The 22985-nt window shown below is 36.3% G+C and overlaps 3 protein-coding genes across 3 annotated transcripts; all 3 read left to right on the top strand.

Moving 5' to 3' along the window:
* Window positions 1-313: 313 nt before the first annotated feature.
* On the top strand, window positions 314-6693 carry LOC135682703 (uncharacterized). Its single transcript, XM_089112916.1, has 5 exons — window positions 314-1049; window positions 1186-1315; window positions 1997-2154; window positions 2839-3067; window positions 3674-6693. Exons 1-5 carry the CDS (start codon window positions 690-692, stop codon window positions 3940-3942), a joined length of 1146 nt encoding a protein of 381 aa, XP_088969042.1. The 5' UTR covers window positions 314-689; the 3' UTR covers window positions 3943-6693.
* An 89-nt stretch (window positions 6694-6782) lies between these two features.
* Window positions 6783-12964, top strand: LOC135682452 (uncharacterized). Its single transcript, XM_089112914.1, has 5 exons — window positions 6783-7546; window positions 7985-8114; window positions 8559-8716; window positions 9283-9511; window positions 10110-12964. The coding sequence occupies exons 1-5, from the start codon at window positions 7187-7189 to the stop codon at window positions 10376-10378; spliced, it is 1146 nt and encodes a 381-aa protein (XP_088969040.1). The 5' UTR covers window positions 6783-7186; the 3' UTR covers window positions 10379-12964.
* Window positions 12965-13085: 121 nt separating this feature from the next.
* LOC135682453 (uncharacterized) lies at window positions 13086-19625 on the top strand. The gene is made up of 5 exons (XM_065197346.2): window positions 13086-13772; window positions 14207-14336; window positions 14778-14935; window positions 15670-15898; window positions 16481-19625. Exons 1-5 carry the CDS (start codon window positions 13413-13415, stop codon window positions 16747-16749), a joined length of 1146 nt encoding a protein of 381 aa, XP_065053418.2. The 5' UTR covers window positions 13086-13412; the 3' UTR covers window positions 16750-19625.
* The last annotated feature ends 3360 nt before the right edge of the window (window positions 19626-22985 follow it).

Here is a 22985-nt window from a genome sequence, read left to right as displayed (position 1 = left end):
ATAGTTTAGCATAAACCTCCATGAATTGAGTCATGTCTGCCCTATATTGAATATAGCTATGTGCACTGTGTGTTATACTCTCTGCCTGAACTACCTTGAAGTTTTACTCTTTTTGGCCATAGCCGTTGTTATAGAAAAAGATGCTGTGCCCTTTTTTCAATTAACTCCCTCCCAAAACAGCACCCCCCTTCTTTCAGACAGTCCTGACTTCAGGGTCATGACTTCATAATCACTGGATTTAAGTTGGTTAAAGTTTTCGAAATACCAAGAGCTGGTAATTTAATTGAATGATTATGAAACACGAAAGAGTTCGCGATTATTAGATGGATTTTAATCAAAACTACAAGTGCTGTTTTATTTCATAAAAAGCAATGGGCTACGGATCGAGCATTGTGGAATTCCAGGCATGACAATGGCGTAATCAGAAAAGTTGAAACAGCGATTGACCAAGACCTAATTAGTTCTGTTTAAGTGAAATTGTTTGAAAATTTATTGAACGTTAGATTGTTAGCTTCTTGTAATCATAATCTGTCGTAATATTACAAAGAGGATTTAGAATAACCATGAAACAAAAACCACCTGCAGATTTGGTAAACTATTTTTTTGGTGAGAATGTTCGGTTAAATTCCCAATCATCAGCAAACTTAACAAACCTAATTCAATTTAAATTGAAGTAAGACGCTGCTGAAATGAAGAAGCATAGTTCAGTAGCAAAGGCATATATCATGTCAATCAAGACTGTAATTTTGTCAATTTCCGTTGGTTGTAATCTTGCGACAATATTGCGAGAGAGCTGCCAGTATTACGGAGACTTTAACATCGTTTTACAAGACATGGCAGTGACAGGCAATGTGTTAAAATCCTTTGTAGGTAAAACTAAGCGGCAATGCACGCTTGAGTGTATGTCAAGCCTTGAGTGTAAATCACTGAACTTGAAAGAGGACGATGGACAATGTGAGTTGCTTGATCGGAGTTTGACATCAAGTATGACAGCTATCAGCAAAAGACTTGGGTGGGTGTACATGACAACAGATGAAAAAGCTTCTAATGTAAGTATTCTTGAAAAATAATCTGGGTACCAAAGCCCACGAAGTTAGTAAGTCTTTACCGCGACAATATCTTTACTCGTGAAAGGAAAGATAATATTGCTTCTATTGAGTTTCACTAGCAATGTGTTGTCGCTAGGTTGGAACAAGATGTGTATTACTGTCTCCTTGCCAAAATGGTGGTAAATGTGTGGATACATGCACCGGGGATGGATTCAAGTGCCACTGCAAAGAAATGTTTACAGGCAAATATTGCGAAAAAGAAAAAGGTAAGGGACACTTTTGTACCTGCAATACGTGGCAATATAGAACGTCCGATGGCTGTGTGGGCATCTTGCATTTATTTGCAAAACATCTGTGTTTATTCCTTATATGTTTAAAAGCATTTTCTTCACGTATTGTGATCTGTTATATCCATCTGATTGGGCGTCATATAAGTATGCAGATAAAGAGTACAACTGAAGGCATAAGGGCAGAAACAAAGACGAAAACTTTCCTCAAAAAGCATTTTAAAAAAAATACTTTTAGGCAATCTTTTCATATCGATGTAAAAATTGATATTTTTAACACCGATTTGACAACATTAGAATTTGTATGAAATTGGTTATGACTAGATTATAGGCTAAGCGAACTAATAAGATTAAAAAATATAGTCTTCACACCACCTTCCAATTACAATATAGTCCTCACACCACCTTCCAATTACAATATAGTCTTCACACCACCTTCCAATTACAATATAGTCTTCACACCACCTTCCAATTACAATATAGTCTTCACACCACCTTCCAAGTAAACAACCAGCAGAATATTATCACCGCTAAATCGTAGCAAGAATTTTTTCAATCATCAATGATTTCTGTTCCATCTATTCTCTAAAAAACAAAGATATTTGATATGAAATCAAATAGGATATTTTAAGCAAATTTTCTCTTACTGCTTGTATCAAGATTTTGCCAGTTGCCAAGCAGCCTACGAAGCGGGTTATCGCAAGGATGGTGTTTACTTGCTTTCAAACATTGGACACCATTATTGTGTTCTGAATGGGACAACGACTTGTAACGGCGTTGGAGGTTGGACACTAGTGTTAAAGACGGATGGAAGACTGGTAAGAATAACTCCTGCACAATTATCTTTTATTATCAAATCAAGAAACCAAACTGAAAATTTGGCAATTAAGTGGGTAAATATTTTCGAAATCCTTCTATAAACACATTCATTAAAAAGGTACCAACAGATTAATGTCAGGAGGAGGAGTTTAAATTTGAGGAGGGCATAGGTAACCTATATTTTATAAGGTGGCGCTAGTTCTTAACATCACCGATAAACTCCCAACAACATCCAGCAAAGAAGCGTCCAGAAGATATGACTACTGAGTCGTTTGCTTGGACAGTCGACGAAGTAGGGCTTTAACTAATAGATCATTTAGCAAAGTTATATATTCGAAAATTAAAGAATGACATTTTTATATGCAAACATCCTATCAGGCTGGACAACAAAGGTACCAGCACAGCCATTGCTTCACTCGGCATCTTTGCTGGAAAGTGTTTGTGTCTGACGTCAGCGCTTTCAAAGAATTCCTCCTTCTCTTGTCTGTCTGCTCTGCAATTGGCCAAGAGTTTCCTCTGATTGGTCAACAACGCTAGCAGCTTGTTACAGCCAGTGAAAATTGAACTGAATACAGCAGATGACAGGCTGCTTTTAAAAGTAAAGCAACACATGACAATCTTTACTATCTCTAGGATATTTTCTAATGCTCTTGTAAATATGACTTTCTATACTCTCACGGTAGAACACGTTTCGATACGAGTCAAGTCACTGGACATCAAGCAGTGTCTACAACCACGTTTATGCTTTGACAGAGGGTTTTCTTGGCGACCAGGAAGCGAAGTTTCCAGCATTCAATGCATTGCCGTTTACTCGAGTTTGTGTTGGGATGAGGTTGGGAAGTGAGAAAAGCTATATTACGCTAGGTCATACATCAAGTTCACTTTTGACATACTTTCAAGGCTCATTTCATGGTAAGTTACAGCAGCATAAAAATATCACCAAATGTCATAATGATTGTCATATCAATGAACCACTCTACTAAGAAATGATAGTTTAAAGATTCTCCTTTTGTATGACGGCTACGTTTGGTTCTTTTCTGGATGAATATAGAATCACCTTTTATTGAAGTAACTGAAATTTTCCAGCCAGAAGAGTAACTAAAGTAACTTAAAAACCCAGAAAAATAACTACTAAAATTACAGCATAGTGCAGTGGGAATATTTAAAGTTCTTAAAGCATCAAAGACCTACTTTGATTGTCTCTGAGAAGCAAAGTGACTTTGAATACATATTATAAAGAATAAATATTATTGCATGAATACGTAATCATTTTTGCAACATTTTTCAACTTGTTTAACTTGATTATCAACGCTTATTTTCAATAATTCTACAAAAAAACAATACCTTAATTCACTGCAAAGTGTTTCAGCACCTTCTGATTACCTCTTAATTACTTTGAATTTTTTTTTGGGTTAACAAATGGGACTAATAGATATATTTGTGCTCAACAGTAGCGCTTATTGCATTGGTGACCGAAGTGTGATCCTTGATTAACAATGCAATTGTCTTCTTTAAAAGCAACTGTTCAGGAAAGTAATTGGCGCAATTTGTTGAAAGGAAGCCAGCTCCAGCCATATTGCAATAGACAAGGGTTCAATAACATCATTACCGGTAGAGTAGACGTTGGAGTGAGGATTGGAATTCTTGGCAACAACGAGAACGACTGCATCACCCCTGATTCAGCTATTGGCATAGGTATTGGCGGTTCTCATTTACAACCCACTGGCGTTTATACTGGAGCGACAATGAGTGCACAGAAGGTTTTCGGATATATACTCATACTTTAAGTAGATCGCGAACTAAGCAGCAACGGTAACGAAGTAATGCCATCATGCTTCGACTGATATCTAGCACATTCAGAGCAGAGTACAAGCGCACAATGACCTCTCGCAAGGCAACAAGAATGTTCTTTAGAGGCAAACCATGACTTAAAATGGCACAATTTATAGCCCAGTGCAGTCAATTTTACTGTCTTGTTTCTGGTACACAGTTATTGTTTGATTAAAAAATTCTGTAAGCCCGTCCAATGTAGAAAGGTAAGAAAAAGTAGAAGACAAAGAAGAATAAATAACTAAGCTGAGGAACTTGTAACTGCTTTTAAATGAAGAATTAGGCACTGCTTTTATTACTGATGTCGTGATTTTTCTTCACTTTTCTCGAGCAAGACAGAACTTTCTAGAAACTTATCACGTGTTTGCCATTGTTTATTTACATTACGTAATATTTTTTTTGTCTTTGATAAAATTAGCTTGTGAGGTAATAACTTTCTCGCTATTTCTGGAAAATACCCAAACATAATTTAAGCTGTCGATTACGTAAACCTCTAGAAACTTCTTTAGTTAGTGTATAATTATGAACCCAGGACACAACACTTTAGTAACAGAGTAAACTCCTAGAAGTTGTATGTGTAAGGAAATCTATGGTTAGGAAACATGCATCGTCAAAAAATCAAGAATTTAAAGGGCCTCTCCAGCCAAAGAAAAAAATTTTTTTTATTGACTAAAAAGCTAGCATCTGGTGCGTGTATTATGGCAAAGTCATTGTTTTTGCAAAATTCCAATTAGTTTAGAAGTTATAAGGCTTTAAAGTTGCACCTTTCCGAGAAAAAAACGACAAAAGCCGAATCAGTTTTGTGACATTCTGACGTCACATTGTGCGGCTCTCGTCCGTAATGAATTTCGTATATCTTCCACCGAATCGCGAAGGAGTCATGGTCATGCGTTGATAACTGCATCTAAATCTAGAGCAGGAGTTTTTTAGGATCGAAAAATATTAAATGTTTACGATCATTCTAAGTTTGCGGGTCGGAATGTGTCTATGCTGTGTCACGACTTTGTTTTGATCACCCGTGTAGGCCCACAAAGCTATGGCTTCCTGTTCCAGCTCTTCCCTCGCGTATAATTAATCGAAATTGACCCTTCAGTTGTTCTCCAGAAACGATGAACAACTAATGGCTTCAGAACTGATGTCTGAAATGCTCAAACTAAAAGCCGGTGGAACAGAACTGAGAGTACCATCACTTGCAGTGTTCAATTTGCGAATCGCCGTTGTTCGATTCGGTTTGAGGCGAGAATAGTGAAATACACTGTGACGTCAAAATTGCGTCACAGTGTTACCAAACCGAAAATTTTGTCGGTTAATTCAATTCAATTAACGAAATGCAAGAGCTTATATCTCACAAACTGAAAAAAATATCAAAAACCAAATAACGAATTCGTGATCAGCAGGTTCAACTCCTTTAGATTAGCTAATAAAATGCAAGTGCAAAATTTGGCTGCAGAGGCCCTTTAACAAACTTTATTTTAAGCCGGGTAGAAGGAAGAAATGATTATTTTGTGATTCTAAGCTATGAAGGCTTCACGATTGCAAAAGTTTAAAACCATTTAGCAGATAAACTTTTCTTGTGAATATTCTTTGAACCTGCCAAAAGCTGAATCTACCTCATAGTTTTTCTGATAGATAGTTTTTATCTGAAATTTGCAACAAGAACAATATTTTAATGTGAAACGGGAGTTACATGTACAACCTTTGGTGACGGCTTAAAAAATTTAAAGGACAAAAATATGTACAAAAAGAAAAATCTAAAACAATATCAATTAGGTCATTGGATTCATTCCTGCTGAATTTGGATCTCCTTCTTTCAACAATGCCGTTGTATCTCCGAATTTTAATATTTAGCATAATTTATCATATCAATATTATGTTGATAACGATAATAAAAACCCTTGTGATGGTAGCTTTGCATTTTCCGCAAACGAAGTTAAAGTAACGATAGATATTTCATTGTGGAATCACTTGGAATTAAAGCTGAACGAGGATATTAACAGTCAAGAAATCACGAAATTTTAAATTCATGTACATATGAATGATTACTTTGTTTGTGTTAGATATTAGATGTTAGATATTTGGTGTGTGTGTATTTTAAACATTCGATTAAGATGGAGAATGGCACCAATAATCATGATATTCCGCGATACTCTATTAGATTTCCAGGTCATTTAATAGAGCATTTCGTAAAAATAAGGCGATTAAAAACTTAGGCCTAGCCTAACAACAACAATGGTTTCGAATCAAGGTCGGTAAATGACGTAATCAACTGATATCTCTTCTTTAAACATAAGCAACGTGTACACATGGTAAGCGATTGAATTGACCATAAATTTCACAGGTAGGGCAATCTAGATTATTGGACCTAATGAGCTCACTGTCTTGTTACTATAATTTGTAGTTCATTTTCTGGTAATGCTTCATGTTCGAAGGATAAAGTACTTCTTCATAATAACGGGATTTGAGTTTGTTAAAGTTTTCGATTTAACAAATGCTGGTGCTTTAATTGAATGAACACGGGCCGTAATGGATGTCACTATCAATGACTTGGGGTATTTACGTGTTCAGTTTAAACTAGTATCACAGAACAATGCTCAAGCAAGAGACACTTGTCAAATGTTACGCACTAACTAGCATACATGGTTTCAATTTGATTTCAAAATATTTCAATGGATAACGCAATGGTACTTGAATTTAGAATTTAACTCTTTGTCTGCTGTCTAGAGTTTCCAGTAATTAACAAAAAGACTTTTTTTGAGAAAATATAAGTTTTAAAAGGGTACAATATATGAAATTTTATGCAAGGTAAATTCCAGGAGCCTAGAAACGCTGTGTAGCTACATAAAAAGAAGTGGGCTAAAGAGCGAGGATTGAGGAACTCAATACATGAAAATCGAAAATCAAAGAAGTTAAAACCACCTCTGATTAAGACCTAATTAGACATAATTTTCAGCGCATCGTCTGAAAAATGTTTCAACATAAAGAGAAAGTAGTTAATCGAAAAGAGTTGATTGAAAAAATTAGTCTTTTCGAAACCTATTGATACATAGAAATCTTAATCAGTCTTTTCATCGGAAAGTGAATCTAGTATAACCATGAAACAAAAACCACCTGCAGATTTGGTAAACCAATCGGTTAAATTACAAATCATCAACAAATTTAACAAATCTATTTCAATTTAGATTGAAGTAAGACGCTGCTGAAATGAAGAAGCATAGTTCAGTAGCAAAGGCATATATCATGTCAATCAAGGCGGTAATTTTGTCACTTTCCGTTGGTTGTAATCTTGCGACAATATTGCGAGAGAGCTGCAAGTATTATGGAGACTTTAGCATTGTTTTAAAAGACATGGCAGTGACAGGCAATGTGTTAAGAACATTTTCCGGGAAAACTAAGCGGCAATGCACACTCGAGTGTATGTCAAACCTTGAGTGTAAATCACTGAACTTTAAAGAAGACGGTGGACAATGTGAGCTGCTTGATCGGAATTTGACATCAAGTATGACAGCTATCAGCAAAAGACTTGGCTGGGTGTACATGACAACAGACGAAGAAGCTTCTAATGTAAGTATTCTTGAAAATAATCTGGGTACCAAAGCCTACAAAATTGGGAAGAGAGATGAATTTCTTAAGCTTTGTTGCCTAGGGTATGTTAGAAATAACTTTGAGTAAGTCCGCAATCATATGTGAACCCATTAAAGTTGGCTTTAAAACAATAAGTAAGTAAGGAAAGAGAAAGTGTAAGACAACTTTGGTCGTGGCAATACATTAATAATATTTGATAATAAATGGTAAGATCATTCTAAAAACGTCCTTTCATTCTTTCTTTGGTTTCTTTCGACATTATATTGATTAGAATGTACAGCAAACGTGGTCTATACTCTTAGGAAAGACCATCTACCTATCAAAATTCTCTCTTTCTTACGCCCCTATAAAACTGTGTCCATGACGATAAAGATTGTTCTCATATAAAATGTTTCACTTGCAATGTCTTGTCACTAGGTTGGTCCACGGTGTGCATTTTTGTCTCCTTGCCAAAATGGTGGCAAATGTGTGGATACATGCACTGAAGATGGGTTCAAGTGCCAATGCAAAGAAATGTTTACAGGCAAATATTGCGAAAATGAAAGAAGTAAGGGACACTCTCGTACCTGTAAAATGCAGCAACGTAGAAGCCCCGTAGAAGCTCTACTTTCCATTATCAGTAATTTGAAAAATATGTGTGTATTTACGTGTTAGTATATTAAAAATTTGAACTTCTATTCACTAATTTTACACCAGCTATTTTACATGCAATTAAACTTTAATTGCCTTAAAAACTAGGTGCTCTAAAGAAACAATAATTTGACAAAAACATTGGTTCACAGCTGTACTGTCATCTTTTATGAGATTGAAACCAGCAGACTTGAATATCATCACCGGCCTGTGGTAACAAAGCCATTTTCATTCAGAAGCTCTACCCATCTAAAAACCAACCATCGATATTTTCAGTCACGTGTATTCTAGAAAACAAGTACTTTTGATATGAAGCCAAATAGGATGTCTTAAGCAAGTTTCCTCTTTCTGCATTTTCAAGGTTTTGCCAGTTGCCAAGCAGCCTACGAAGCGGGTTATCGCAATGATGGTGTTTACTTGCTTTCAAACATTGGACACCATTATTGTGTTCTGAACGGGACAACGACTTGTAGCGGCGTTGGAGGTTGGACACTAGTGTTAAAGACGGATGGAAGACTGGTAAGAACAACTTTGCTACAAAAATCGCTTATTATCAGGTCAAGAACCAAACAGAAAATTCAGCTTAATGCATAGATTAATAGCATTTTTTGGACAATTATGTGGGTAAATATTTTCGAAATGCTTCTATGGACACATTCATTGAAAAAGGTAATAACAATTTTGTATCAGTTCGAGGAGTTGAGAGAGAGCGTAAGAAATCTATATCTTATGAGATTGTTCTAGTTCTCCGTATTACAGATAAGTCCTCCCCACCCACCCTCCCCCCCCCCACCAATCCGTAGGTATCCTTCCTCAAATTAGCCAACTTCCCTCCACAAGTGAGCCCCCTCAATCCTTCAAATTAGCCCAACACTCTCCTCAAGTAGGTCTCTTTCTTCCTCAAAACAAGCTCCTGTGCCATAAGGCCATAAACCAAAAATGATTTCTATGCCAGTAAAAATTAAATTGAGTACAGCGGATGACAGGCTGCCTTTAAAAGTGAAGCAAAACATGACAATCTTTACTATCTCTAGGATATTTTCTAATGCTCTTGTAAATATGATTTCTCTATACTCTCACGGTAGAACACATTTCAATACGAGTCAAGTCACTGGACATCAAGCAGTGTCTACAACAACGTTTATGCTTTGACAGAGGGTTTTCTTGGCGACCAGGAAGCGAAGTTTCCAGCATTCAATGCATTGCCGGTTACTCACGTTTGTGTTGGGATGAGGTTGGGAAGTGAGAAAAGCTATATTACGCTAGGTCATACATCAACTTCACTTTTGACACACTTTCAAGGCCCATTTCATGGTAAGTTACTGAACCATAAAGACATTACCAAATGTCATAATGATTGGCATCTTAACGAACCACTCTACTAATCAATGACAGTTTAAAGAGTCTCCTTTTATGTGACGGCTACGTTTGGTTCTTTTCTGGACGAATATATCATTGCCTTTGAATGAAGTAAATGAATGTTTCTAGCCAGAAGAGTAACTAAAGTAACTTAAAAAGCCAGTAAAGTAACTACTAAAATTACAGCATAGTGTAGTGTGAATATTTAAAGTTTTTAAAGCATTAAAGACCTACTTTGACGGTCTCTGAGAAAAAAAGTGACTTTGAATACATATTATGTAGAATAAATAGACTTGCATGAATACGTAATCATTTTTGCAATATTTTTTAACTTTTATTATCAACAATTGTTTTCAATAGTGCTACAAAAAAACAATACCTTAATTCACTGCAAAGTGTTTCAGCATCTTCTGATTACCTCTTAATTACTTTGAATTCTGTTTTTGGTTGACAAATGGGACCAATAGATATATTTGTGCTTAACAGTAGCGCTTATTGCACTGGTGACCGAAGTGTGATCCTTGACTAACTATACAATTGTCTTCTTTAAAAGCAACTATTCAGGAAAGCAATTGGCGCAATTTGTTGAAAGGAAGCCAGCTCCAGCCATATTGCAATAGGCAAGGGCTCAATAACATCATTACCGGTAGTGTAGACGCTCGAGTGAGGATTGGAATCCTTGGCAACAACGGCAACGACTGCATCACCCCTGATTCAGCCATTGGCATAGGTATTGGCGGTTCTCATTTACAACCCACTGGCGTTTATACTGGAGCGACAATGAGTGCACAGAAGGTTTTCGGATATATACTCATAAAATAAGTAGATCTGAAGTGAAGAAGCAATGATAACGAATTGATTTCATCACTTTTCGACTAATATCTAGCACTTTAAGAGCACAGTACAAGAGCTATACTTTGTAATGTCCAGTGGGTTACGTAACAGGGCATCTGCATCTCCATTTGTCTTTCCTGGACGATAATAAATTCTAAACGGACTGTTGTCTGTAAATATGCCAAATAGTGTTGATTAGCAGAGATAACCTCTGAACTAGTCTGTAATGGCCCACTTCAAGGCAACAAGCCCTAATTTCCCACGGTACATATGATAAAACTTTCAGATTGAGTTAGTGTACGAGATTCGTATGATATCATTCTTATTTGTTTATCCTGTTTTTGATAAAGAACTGCACACAAAAATCCTTTTCAATTGCATCAGTGTGGATTATGTATGCCAAGTCGAAATCAGGATATGCCATTATTGATGTACTAGTTATATGGCTAATGAGTTGCTCTAGTCATTTCTGATGTTCCGGTTTCCATTTTACCAATTGTCCATTTGTTTTCTTTGGTATTTTTGAGCTTATCAGAAGCTCAAAACTTTTTGAACTATTTAAGTATTTTTAATCTGTCAGAAGCTCATTAGTTGGACAGGCAATTGTTAAAAAATTGGGGATAAATCGACGATGATATCCCAGAAGGCCTAGTAATTGTCCCACTTCACCAACGATTGACCTTGTAACCTTGTTCTCATGAATTGCAATTGTTCCATTGTTTTTTTGTGGGACATCTCAACATCAGAAGCTAACGGTAGTCCCGTTACGGTAGCACCTTGTAATTTCCCTGTTTTCTTTTTTTAAAGCCTCTAATGAAATGATCTGAGTTTCCACAAATAAAGCAATGATCACATTTAAACTTCCAACTTCTTTGTATGAAGTGTCCATTGAGCGCTGAGAGTTTTATTGGATTTCGCTTATTCTTTCCGATAATTTTTCACTTCATCGATTCTGTTTTGATGGCTGCAAAGTTACAGCTCATTTGTTCTAGTACTGCAAGAGGTTTTTCTGAATTATCAACATTTTATGTGTGTTTGTGAAAGAGCTTTGTCTGCCACTAAAATTTCATTGACTCTATTTACTTTTGTACTTAGAGCTAGCCTTTTCCTGCCTCTATGCTTTGGCTAAACCTGCCAGTTGCATTTCATTGATTACGATTTCACCATCAACTTTAACTTCTTTTAAAAATAGATGCAGACGCATGCGAATTGTATCATCTGCTAAACCAGTTTCAACTGGTTGGCGAAAAAATCCACTCACTTAACTCGGACTTTACTTTAGATCAGCTCCTGTTTCCTCTCTGCGTGCAAATAAAATCTTTTGTGTGCAGTCCATGGCACGTATGAGAAAGTTTACAGGGTCCTCATTCTAATATTGCGACATTGTAAGAAGATGTTGGCAAAGGTTTGTGGCACTTCCCTCCTTATAATCATTCTAATCAGGGGGCGCAGGGGGCGCGATTTTGCTTTTTATCACGTGACCCTATGACGTACATTGTGATAACTCGGAATTTTCCTGTCATTATTAGAGAGTCTACAAAACACGACGCGACAGGTCCAGGCGAACTAAATTCGTTTAGACGCGTGTTGTAAACATTAATATTGCACTGTATACCAGTAGCAGCAATAACAGATTATCACAATCTACGTCACGGTGTCACGTGATTCATTTCCCGCCATAATTTTGAAAGGGTTTTTAAGTAGGAAAATGAATTCAGAAAGGAAAAATATTTCAACAACACTCTCATACAGCATTTTACTTTAAGTTAATAGAAGAAAAAAAATTGGCGCCAAAAGCGTGTCACTTGTCCTTTAAATTAGACCATTTCAACCATCGTTCTCAATACAAGTCTTCTTTTGTTTGTCCACATCCACCTCCCAATGCTTTAAGTAGGGACCCCTTACTTTGGGCGCCGAACTTGTTAGACACTCTATTAAAATGGAGAATGACACCAACAATCAAGATATTTTTTGCGATATTCCAGGCCAGGAATTTCGTAAAAAAGGCGAATAAAATCTTGGCCTAGCCTAACAACAACAATGGTTTCGAAGCAAGGTCGGTAAATGACGTAATCAACTGATATCTCTTCTTTAAACATAAGCAACGTGTACACATGGTAAGCGATTGAATTGTCTATGAATTTCACAGGTAGGGAAATCTAGATTATTGGACCTAATGAGCTCACTGTCTTGTTACTATAGTTCATTTTCTGGTAATGCTTCATGTTCGAAGGATAAAGTACTTCTTCATAATAACGGGATTTAAGTTTGTTAAAGTTTTCGATTTAACAAATGCTGGCACTTTAATTGAATGAACACGGGCCGTAATGGATGTCACTATCAATGACTTGGGGTATTTACGTGTTCAGTTTAAACTAGTATCACAGAACAATGCTCAAGCAAGAGACACTTGTCAAATGTTACGCACTAACTAGCATACATGGTTTCAATTTGATTTCAAAATATTTCAATGGATAACGCAATGGTACTTGAATTTAGAATTTAACTCTTTGTCTGCTGTCTAGAGTTTCCAGTAATTAACAAAAAGACTTTTTTGAGAAAATATAAGTTTTAAAAGGGTAAAATATATGAAATTTTATGCAAGATAAATTCCAGGAGCCTAGAAACGCTGTGTAGCTACATAAAAAGAAGTGGGCTACAGAGCGAGGATTGAGGAACTCCAAACATGAAAATCGAAAATCAAAGAAGTTAAAACCACCTCTGATTAAGACCTAATTAGACATAATTTTCAGCGCATCGTCTGAAAAATGTTTCAACATAAAGAGAAAGTAGTTAATCGAAAAGAGTTGATTGAAAAAATTAGTCTTTTCGAAACCTATTGATACATAGAAATCTTAATCAGTCTTTTCATCGGAAAGTGAATCTAGTATAACCATGAAACAAAAACCACCTGCAGATTTGGTAAACCATTCTTTCTGGTGAGAATGTTTGGCTAAATTACAAGTCACCAACAAATTTAACAAACCTATTTCAATTTAGATTGAAGTAAGACGCTGCTGAAATGAAGAAGCATAGTTCAGTAGCAAAGGCATATATCATGTCAATCAAGGCGGTAATTTTGTCAATTTCCGTTGGTTGTAATCTTGCGACAATATTGCGAGAGAGCTGCCAGTATTATGGAAACTTTAACATTGTTTTAAAAGACATGGCAGTGACAGGCAATGTGTTAAGAACATTTTCCGGGAAAACTAAGCGGCAATGCACACTCGAGTGTATGTCAAGCCTTGAATGTAAATCACTGAACTTTAAAGAAGACGATGGACAATGTGAGTTGCTTGATCGGAATTTGACATCAAGTATGACAGCTATCAGCAAAAGAATTGGGTGGGTGTACATGACAACAGACGAAGAAGCTTCTAATGTAAGTATTCTTTAAAATAATCTGGGTACCAAAGCCTATAAAATTGGGTGGAGAGATGAATTTCTTAGGCCTAGGGTATGTTAGAAATAACTTTGAGTAAGTCCGCAATCATATGTGAACCCATTAAAGTTGGCTTTAAAAAATAAGTAAGAAAAAATGAAAAGATAGTGTAAGAATTAATGATTAACGGTCTTAATGATTAATACATTAGCAATGTTTAAAAATAAATAGTAAGATATTTCGACCTTTCATTTTTTTTTTGGTTTCTTTCGACATTATATTGATTAGAATGTACAGCAAACGTGGTCTATACTCACAGGAAAGACAATCTACTTATCAAAATTCTCTCTTTCTAACGCCCCTATAAAGCTGTGTCCATGACGATAAAGATTGTTCTCATATAAAATGTTTCACTTGCAATGTCTTGTCACTAGGTTGGCCCACGGTGTGCATTATTGTCTCCTTGCCAAAATGGTGGTAAATGTGTGGATACATGCACTGAAGATGGGTTCAAGTGCCAATGCAAAGAAATGTTTACAGGCAAATATTGCGAAAATGAAAGAAGTAAGGGACATTCTCGTACCTGTAAAATGCAGCAACGTAGAAGCCCCGTAGAAGCTCTACTTTCCATTACCAGTAATTTGAAAATATGTGTGTATTTACGTATTAGTGTATTAAGAATTTGATCTTCTATTCACTAATTTTACACCAGCTATTTTACATGCAATTAAACTTTAATTGCCTCAAAAACTAGCTGCGTTAAAGAACCAATTATTTAAAAAAACATTGGTTCACAGATGTACTGTTATCTTTCATTAGATTGAAACCAGCAGATTTGAATATCATCATCGGTGTGTGGTAACAAAGCCATTTTCATTCAGAAGCTCTACCCATCTAAAAACCAACCATCTATATTTTCAGGCACATGTATTATAAAAAACAAATAGCTTTGATAGGAAGCCAAAATAGATGTCTAAAGCAAGTTTCCTCTTTCTGAATTTCAAGGTTTTGCCAGTTGCCAAGCAGCCTACGAAGCGGGTTATCGCAAGGATGGTGTTTACTTGCTTTCAAACATTGGACACCATTATTGTGTTCTGAATGGGACAACGACTTGTGACGGCGTTGGAGGTTGGACACTAGTGTTAAAGACGGATGGAAGACTGGTAAGAACATCTCTTCTACAAAAATCGCTTATTATCGGATCAAGAACCAAACAGAAAATAAGTTAATGCAAAGATTAAAAGCATTTTTTAGACAATTATGTTGGTAAATATTTTTGAAATGCTTCTATGGACACATTCATTAAAAAAGGTAACAACAATTTTGTATCAGGTCGAGAAGCTGAGAGAGGGCGTAAGAAATCTATATCTTATAAGATTGTTCTAGTTCTCCATATTACAGATAAGTCCTCGAATCCTACCCCCCCCCCCTCCCCCTACCAATCCGCAGGTATCCTTCCTCAAATTAACCAATTTCCCTTCTCAAGTGCGCCTCATCATTCTTCAAATTAGCCCAATTCTCTCCTTAAGTAGGCCCCTTTCTTCCTCAAAACAAGTCCCCTTGCTCCCTCGAAATTTAAAAATTTCCCTGTCTCATAAGGCCTCTAAACAATTACCCTAGGGACTAGATTGAAGGCAGTCTGTCAGCTCTGTGATTGGCTGATATCAACAGTGGCATCCAGAGGCTGATTGCATCCAGAGTTTTTTTCTGGTTGGTTAACAACGCTAATAGCTCATAACAGTCAACCAAGAATGATTTCTACGCCAGTGAAAATTAAATTGAGTACAGCAGATGACAGGCTGCCTTTAAAAGTGAAGCAAAACATGACAATCTTTACTATCTCTAGGATATTTTCTAATGCTCTTGTAAATATGACTTCTCTATACTCTCACGGTAGAACACATTTCGATACGAGTCAAGTCACTGGACATCAAGCAGTGTCTACAACCACGTTTATGCTTTGACAGAGGGTTTTCTTGGCGACCAGGAAGCGAAGTTTCCAGCATTCAGTGCATTGCCATTTACTCGAGTTTGTGTTGGGATGAGGTCGGGAAGTGAGAAAAGCTATATTACTCTATATCATCACTCAACATCACTTTTGACATACTTTCAAGGCTCATTTCATGGTGAGTTACAGCAGCATAAAGATATCACCAAATGTCGTAATGAAACACTCTATCAATCAATGACAGTTTAAGGAGTCTCCTTTTGTGTGACGGCTACGTTTGGTTCTATTCTGGATGAATATATCATTGCCTTTGAATGAAGTAAATGAATGTTTCTAGCCAGAAGAGTAACTAAAGTAACTTAAAAAGCCAGTAAAGTAACTACTAAAATTACAGCATAATGCAGTGTGAATATTTAAAGTTTTTGAAGCATTAAAGGCTTACTTTGACGGTCTCTGAGGAAAAAAAGTGACTTTGAATACATATTATAAAGAATAAATAAACTTGCATGAATACGCAATCATTTTTGCAATATTTTTAACTTTTATTATCAACGTTTATTTTCAATAGTTCTACAAAAAACAATACTTTAAATCACTGCACAGTGTTTCAGCATCTTCTGATTACCTCTTAATGACTTTGAATCATGTTTTGGGTTAACAAATGGGACCAATAGATATATTTGTGCTCAACAGTAGCGCTTATTGCACTGGTGACCGAAGTGTGATCCTTGACTAACCATTCAATTGTCTTCTTTAAAAGCAACTGTTCAGGAAAGCAATTGGCGCAATTTGTTGAAAGAAAGCCAGCTCCAGCCCTATTGCAATAGACAAGGGTTCAATAATGTCATTACCGGTAGTGTAGACGCTCGAGTGAGGATTGGAATCCTTGGCAACAACGACAACGACTGCATCACCCCTGATTCAGCCATTGGCATAGGTATTGGCGGTTCTCATTTACAACCCACTGGCGTTTATACTGGAGCGACAATGAGTGCACAGAAGGTTTTCGGATATATACTCATAAAATAGGTAGATCCCGAACTAAGCAGCAAAGGTAACGAAGTGATGTCATCATGCTTTTACTAACATCTAGCAAATTCAGAGCACAGTACAAGTGCACATATACTCCCTGTGAGGAAGGAAGAAAGGAAGTGAAAGAAAAGCTTAAAAGAAACAAATGAAATGAGAAGCTCGTAACGGCTTTTGATTGGATAGTTAGGCCCTGTCTTTATGATGATTTGATGCAAACGATTGATCTACTTTTAATGCACGCTTATTGTTTTTACCTAAATAATTATTTAGGACGGTGTTTTCGAGCGATTATCATGTAGTTAGTTGGCATTAAAATTACAGCATATTTCGTTAATGGCGTACTTTGATAGGGACATGGGTGATTTGAGCGGCCATCTGCAAGCATAAGAGATCATAAAGACATGTAAGTTGCTATCTTTGATGTGTGGTCTAATATAGCTAAGAACATTTCTGAAAACGTAGAGAAAACTCAAAGAAAATAAACAACTTTTTTAAGCCGCCATAACTAAGCTCAAGTGATTTATCAAAAGTCCCGTATGTAAATATGATTTCCCGACTTTGAAAAAAATGGCGATCCCCCACCTTGATGATAACGGATAATTGTTGACAAGAATCACAAACTTGCATACGGTTAGAAAAATGTGAGATAATAACATTCACCTGATATTTTAAGAAAAATAAATACAAATATTTGGACAGGATAACCTATGAGCATGATAACAATGCTGTTATCTTAAGGGTCCTGTTAAGAAAATAAAGAAAATGGAAAAAAACTTATAGCTACATAACAGATTAATCTTTTTCTTAAATAGAAAAGTGTCAATAGTTTCTTCAAGTGTAGTGTTCTTTTAAAAATGATGTGAATATGACCGTGGACTCAATCTTATTTGCATCCAGTGGCAATTCATTATCTCTTTTGCCCAAATTTTGTTTTCATGAATGGTAGTTCAACAGTATTGTTGACTTTCTTGCACAATTTTCATGTTTTGACCTTTCAGAGCAATTCTTAAATGGTTCGCATACATTTCCCTGAAGGAAGTTAAAAGCAAACTTGCATACACTCTTCTTCATTCAATCTTCCAAAGGCACTTGGTGACAAATGCTAAACAACTTTCACAGCAACAATAATTCAAAACGTGAGAAGCCCAATGTGTCTGCTTGGATTGATCTAAAAATATCTTGATAATCAGTGGCTTTTACTTTTAGCAATTTTTATTCTCTCTATTTAAGCTGTGACGTCATCCCTTAGTAGCTATATCCGACTAGGGGAAGTGAAATCTAAGTTTAGAAATGTTATGAGACATAATTGTAGCCTATTGTTTTGTTATGTCTTAAGTAAAATATCAGAAGCCGTTGCACCTGTTTGTCTTTTTAGAAAGTTAAGTTTGTTGCACTGATCGTAGAATGTAAATTGTTGCATTAGAAGAAAAATATCAAAAACTTGTTGATTTGAGTTTCGCTTCTTCTTGACACTGAGATGGCAAGATCACAATTTAAAGGTGATGGTCATTTCTGGTAATAAATTTTTTATAGAACTCGGCAAAATTATCATGGTACTCTTTCAAAACGATTTGGCGGTTTCCCTGATATAGATCAAATCCTACAGGCTACAAAAGGGCTTCGTTTAGTTCTTATAGCTTCTATTTTAAAATCTATTGTGCATTTCAAGACTTCAGCCTCTGTGTCGACTGTAGGATTTTTGCTAAGCAAATTTTTTTCTCAAAAGAAATTGAATAGCATATCCTAGCATGAAATAAAGTAAGAATGTAAGGAGGAGAGAGAGAAAGAACAAAAAGAAGAAAGTAAGGAAGAACAACTCTTACAAAAATATCAATTGTAGCAAAAAATTGAATTGGGCTGGAATGTTTTTCAAAACTGAAAAGCGAAGAATCCTTTAACAAGCATTTAAAGTTATAACCACAAAAGTTCAGAGTCGTCGAGAGCCAGACAGGGCCTAATTACAAGGGCCTAGCTACACTGTTTGTACCAATCATGTAATGACTCGTAGATCGTGGGACGATGCCATCGATCGAATCGTCAAGTTTGTCAAACCGTGCCGTGACGTAACGGGACGATCCGCGGGTAACTGACGGTACGATCCACGTATCATGGTACGATCTATCGGTTGTCATTTTATCTACGATGTGACTCCATAAATAACTGCCCTCATCAAATTACCTGTAACCAATGGCATCATTTTCCTAATGTCAATAGCGCCTATGATACCAGAGTGACTTTATTCAAGAAAGTTATATAGTGGTATTGTGGTTTCTTGTCCTCTTTTATTCGTCTATTGGCCAATAATCATAGAAAAGACGAAAATCTTTTTAATCATGAATCAATTAATTTTTAACATAGCAACACAGTTTTTATTCTAAGCCATAAATATAAAAATTAATCATATTTGTCATATTGTTTCCAACGGAGCTTTGAATTTCAATATGACATCCTGCAATAACAGGTTGTCGGGTTCTTGATTGGCCTAGAATAGCACTATCTAACAATTCTAGGATTCCAGAATAAGAGACCTCGCGTCAACTATCCCAGTTAAGATGAAATTATCATTTTTGTTTCAATGGGAATGTCATAACCTATAGGATTATACAGACATGTACAGACTATACACTACACTAACAGAGATCTTCTCACTCGATCTACACTACGAGACTCTGTAAAGATCCCCAATTCCCGAAATATAGGACTGAATTTGCAAACGAAGACTTTCAATACGCAGCTCTCAAATGAAATTCGTGAGCTACTGTCATTGGATTGTTCTAAAAAGCAAGTTAACACACATCTGAAAGAAACACTCTAAAACACAACTCAAAGAGCAGCAATGACTTTGCAAAAATTTGAATAGGCTGTAAATATTTTAGTCAAAACGTTTTATCGCCGTAATTAGATGCTTTGTAATTCTATTTGCTAAAGGTTTAATTTGTGTACGATAGATATTCCGTGAAAATGCAGAATCCTAATTGCCATATCTTCAGTCTTGTTGTCTCTTATTGAAGATAATAGTGAACTAACTGCGCAGCAGCTGCCAGATATTCTGCCTTTAAAAGCTAAGTAAAATAACTTGAATCTGGGCGTGGTTGGAGGACCATTCACTGTTTCCTTAAACTTTAACTTGCTGTTGATGCAAAAAGTGCAAGCTCCTGCGATGAACAATCTTAATTGTGAAGGAGACTGCCAGTTTTGCGAAAAAATTTCTTTAGTATATCTTCAGCAACAATTGCATCACTGAAAGGTCCGCAACAAATCCTCGGCAGGCACAGTCAAATGGTCCAATGTATATTGTGTGTATTCCTGAAAGTAGAAACTGGACCCCTATCTCTGATTCTTGGTTGCGTAAAATGTCCCTATTTTTTGACTTTGCCAAAATTGTGTAACACTTTTCAATGTGAATATTCAAGCTTGAGCAGGAATTTTTGTATACCAATTCATGTTAGAACCATTCTTTTTCTTAAACTTATATCTAGGTATATCAAATAGCAGAGTTCACTAAATTTTATTTTAAATCCCTTATGGTGTAAAACTATAACTGCATTACATTGCTTGCTTTTTATGAAGAAATGAAAAAGTTGTGCCTCGTTGTGTACATGTTAGCAAAGACTTAAACAAAGACTTAAATTTCTTATCTAGGATTAGAACAGTATACAAGACTAGATGCTACTGCAAAATTTGTTGTACTTCAATATGCCATTGGTTTATCTAAAAAATTATCTGTAACATCATATCTGTAAATCCCTTTTGTGTTTTCTCTCACTGATTAAAAATAGCAACCCTATTTTCAAGATTCTATGTCCTAAGAATTCTAGCTTCCAGACCACCATTTCTCAGAGTTTTTCGGAACTCACATGTAATACGTTTGACAAACTAACTGAGCCCGCCGGTATCAAGTCTAAGGAGAATTGAAAACTTGTTTCGTTCATAAGACTGATGAGATAAACCTAATCAATGTTGCACTTTAACAAACCTAAAACTAATTTTGCTATGGCAGCGAAGGCATGTGCTCACACCTTCAGCCGATTGCGTGAAGATGACTTAAACATAAAATTTTGTAGCTTTCAAAAAAAAATTCCACGGAGGCGAACAAATTTATGTGTTCAAGTGGTGATGGAAAGGAGTGAATGCCAAGGGAGGCTTGATTGTTTAAATATAAAAGTAAGAAAATTAAAATAATTATTCGAATGGGCTTTTGATAATCATAGAGACTGGAACTTCGCATTGAAAGGGAGAGGGACTGCAATAGGCTTTGAAGTATACAGAGACTAAGAATTTGAAAATTCCATTCAGTTCATATTTTGGGTTGGATTCGTTGCTATGTTGCAATAGATCTGAACTTTTGTTGAGTATATTGCACCTGCCACAAGTATGAAAGAAGGGTGTGTGCCTGCTTCTTACCCGGGGAAAAATCCACTTATAATGCAAATTGTACAGCGAATTGTACAAAAAAAATAAGTACAGCGTATTGATTATGATCAAGAGTGCGTGGTCATTGACAAGCTATACAATTAATTATGATCAAGAGTGCGTGGTCCCTAAATGGAGTACATAGCCATCTATCTACTTTCAGTGAAGATAGTTCTTACTATGCCCAGCGTGTTTCAATATTTTTATAAATATCTAAATTACCATACAAATTGTACCATTTTTGATACTAATGTTTCGGATAAAAAATATTCGTGCCCCTTTAATTCGTTTTGCCCCCCCCCCCCCCCTGTTCAAACCTGCGTCCGGCGGCCCTGAATCGTAGAGCACAATGTTGCGCGTTTGGTTGTAACAAGAGAAGAAAGCGGAAAATAGACGCCAAATCATTCAGAAGTGATAGCGATGGAAGTTCACTTGAAGAATCCAAAATAAAACGCCAACAAGAACGTTTCACTCGGAAGTTGTGATTTCAGTTTGGGTATTTTAGGCCTGTTTCATTTTCATTATTTTCACTAACCTAGCCAAAAACTGACTTCCAAAAAATTTTTTATTAGTGATGTGTGGCTTTTATTAGAAACCAACTTTTTATTACTTGAAAATTCATACAAGAGTTGCCTAAAGGTTTGACAAATCATTTTAGGTACTATACAACAAAACATGGTAGCAAAGAAGCTTTGTTGTTGGACATGTTATAGTGCACTTGGATCTAGCAGCCATACACCATCATCCTTTCTTGCCCTGAAAGACAGAGAAGGCCTATTTAAGCATCATTCTCTCTAAAGAAATACTCCTTAATAATAGTAAAAATAATTGCCCGCAACTCGAGCGCGATAGCGCGCGAGTGAAGGGCTTATAGTCTGCCGCGCGTATAAGTAGCATATGGAAGCTTCAGTTCTTGTTGTCAGCACTTTGTCAGCAGATTTTGTCACTTTTCTGCTGCCATGACAACTGTCAATCAATTTCATTGTCAATCAATCGGCTTTGTCGAGGAGGTCGTTAAGCGCCACCTCTTTGTGCGGAAGGCAATTATCTTCGGAGCGTTGCTCTGCCAAGACTCCGCTAAAGGCCTTCGGTTTTTTGGCACGAAAACGGTGCTGCATCACAGCTCGGTTCTCCACAATGGATGAAAGTTTTGATTCGAGGTTTTGGGAATCAAAACCAGTCGAATGCCACACCTTTCTTCCAAAAACTCGAGACCGTAAGAGCAAAAGTTATGATTGTCATGATTATCGCCTGTACATCGCTGTACGAACCCTTTATCGCAATCGATTTTAGCTGTACCCGTTCTATCACGTGTCCATTTTCATACGTCTTTGTTTACTTCACGAAAACGAAAAATAAATGTCAAACCCTCGAAAAACTTTATGATTTTCAAAAGGGCGTTGGACATAAATCAAAAGCAAACTGAACACCAAAAATTCTTTATAAAAAGAATAGTTTAGCATCAACTAGAGCAGCTGTTTTTATAAAATTGTGAGAACCCAAGATGGTGTCTTTTCGAATGTCTTCTTCAAATTAAATTTTCAAAACAATCATTATCAAGGAACTAATTGTTTGCGGGCAGTACTAGCAAGAGCTATTTCTAGTAATATAAATAATAATGCAACAATTTGTATACAGGTGTAAACTATCAGCATGTCATATCAAGCATGCTGTGATCATTAGGGTCCTGTGCTAAAGAAATATACAAAGTAAGTCATGGCTTCTATCTCACATGTTAAAAATTCAAATACCAAATCCTGCCTATTTCTTGTGCATATGGAGAGGAGGAAAGCCCTTCTATCCCAGTGGTCATGGCAAAT

Source organism: Rhopilema esculentum, chromosome 16 (genome assembly GCF_057945365.1).
Source record: "Rhopilema esculentum isolate cy_ngs chromosome 16, ASM5794536v1, whole genome shotgun sequence".
In the NCBI taxonomy this organism is placed as follows: domain Eukaryota; kingdom Metazoa; phylum Cnidaria; class Scyphozoa; order Rhizostomeae; family Rhizostomatidae; genus Rhopilema; species Rhopilema esculentum.
The sequence above is the reverse complement of the archived record's forward strand: the minus strand, read 5'-3'. Positions and strand labels throughout refer to the sequence as shown.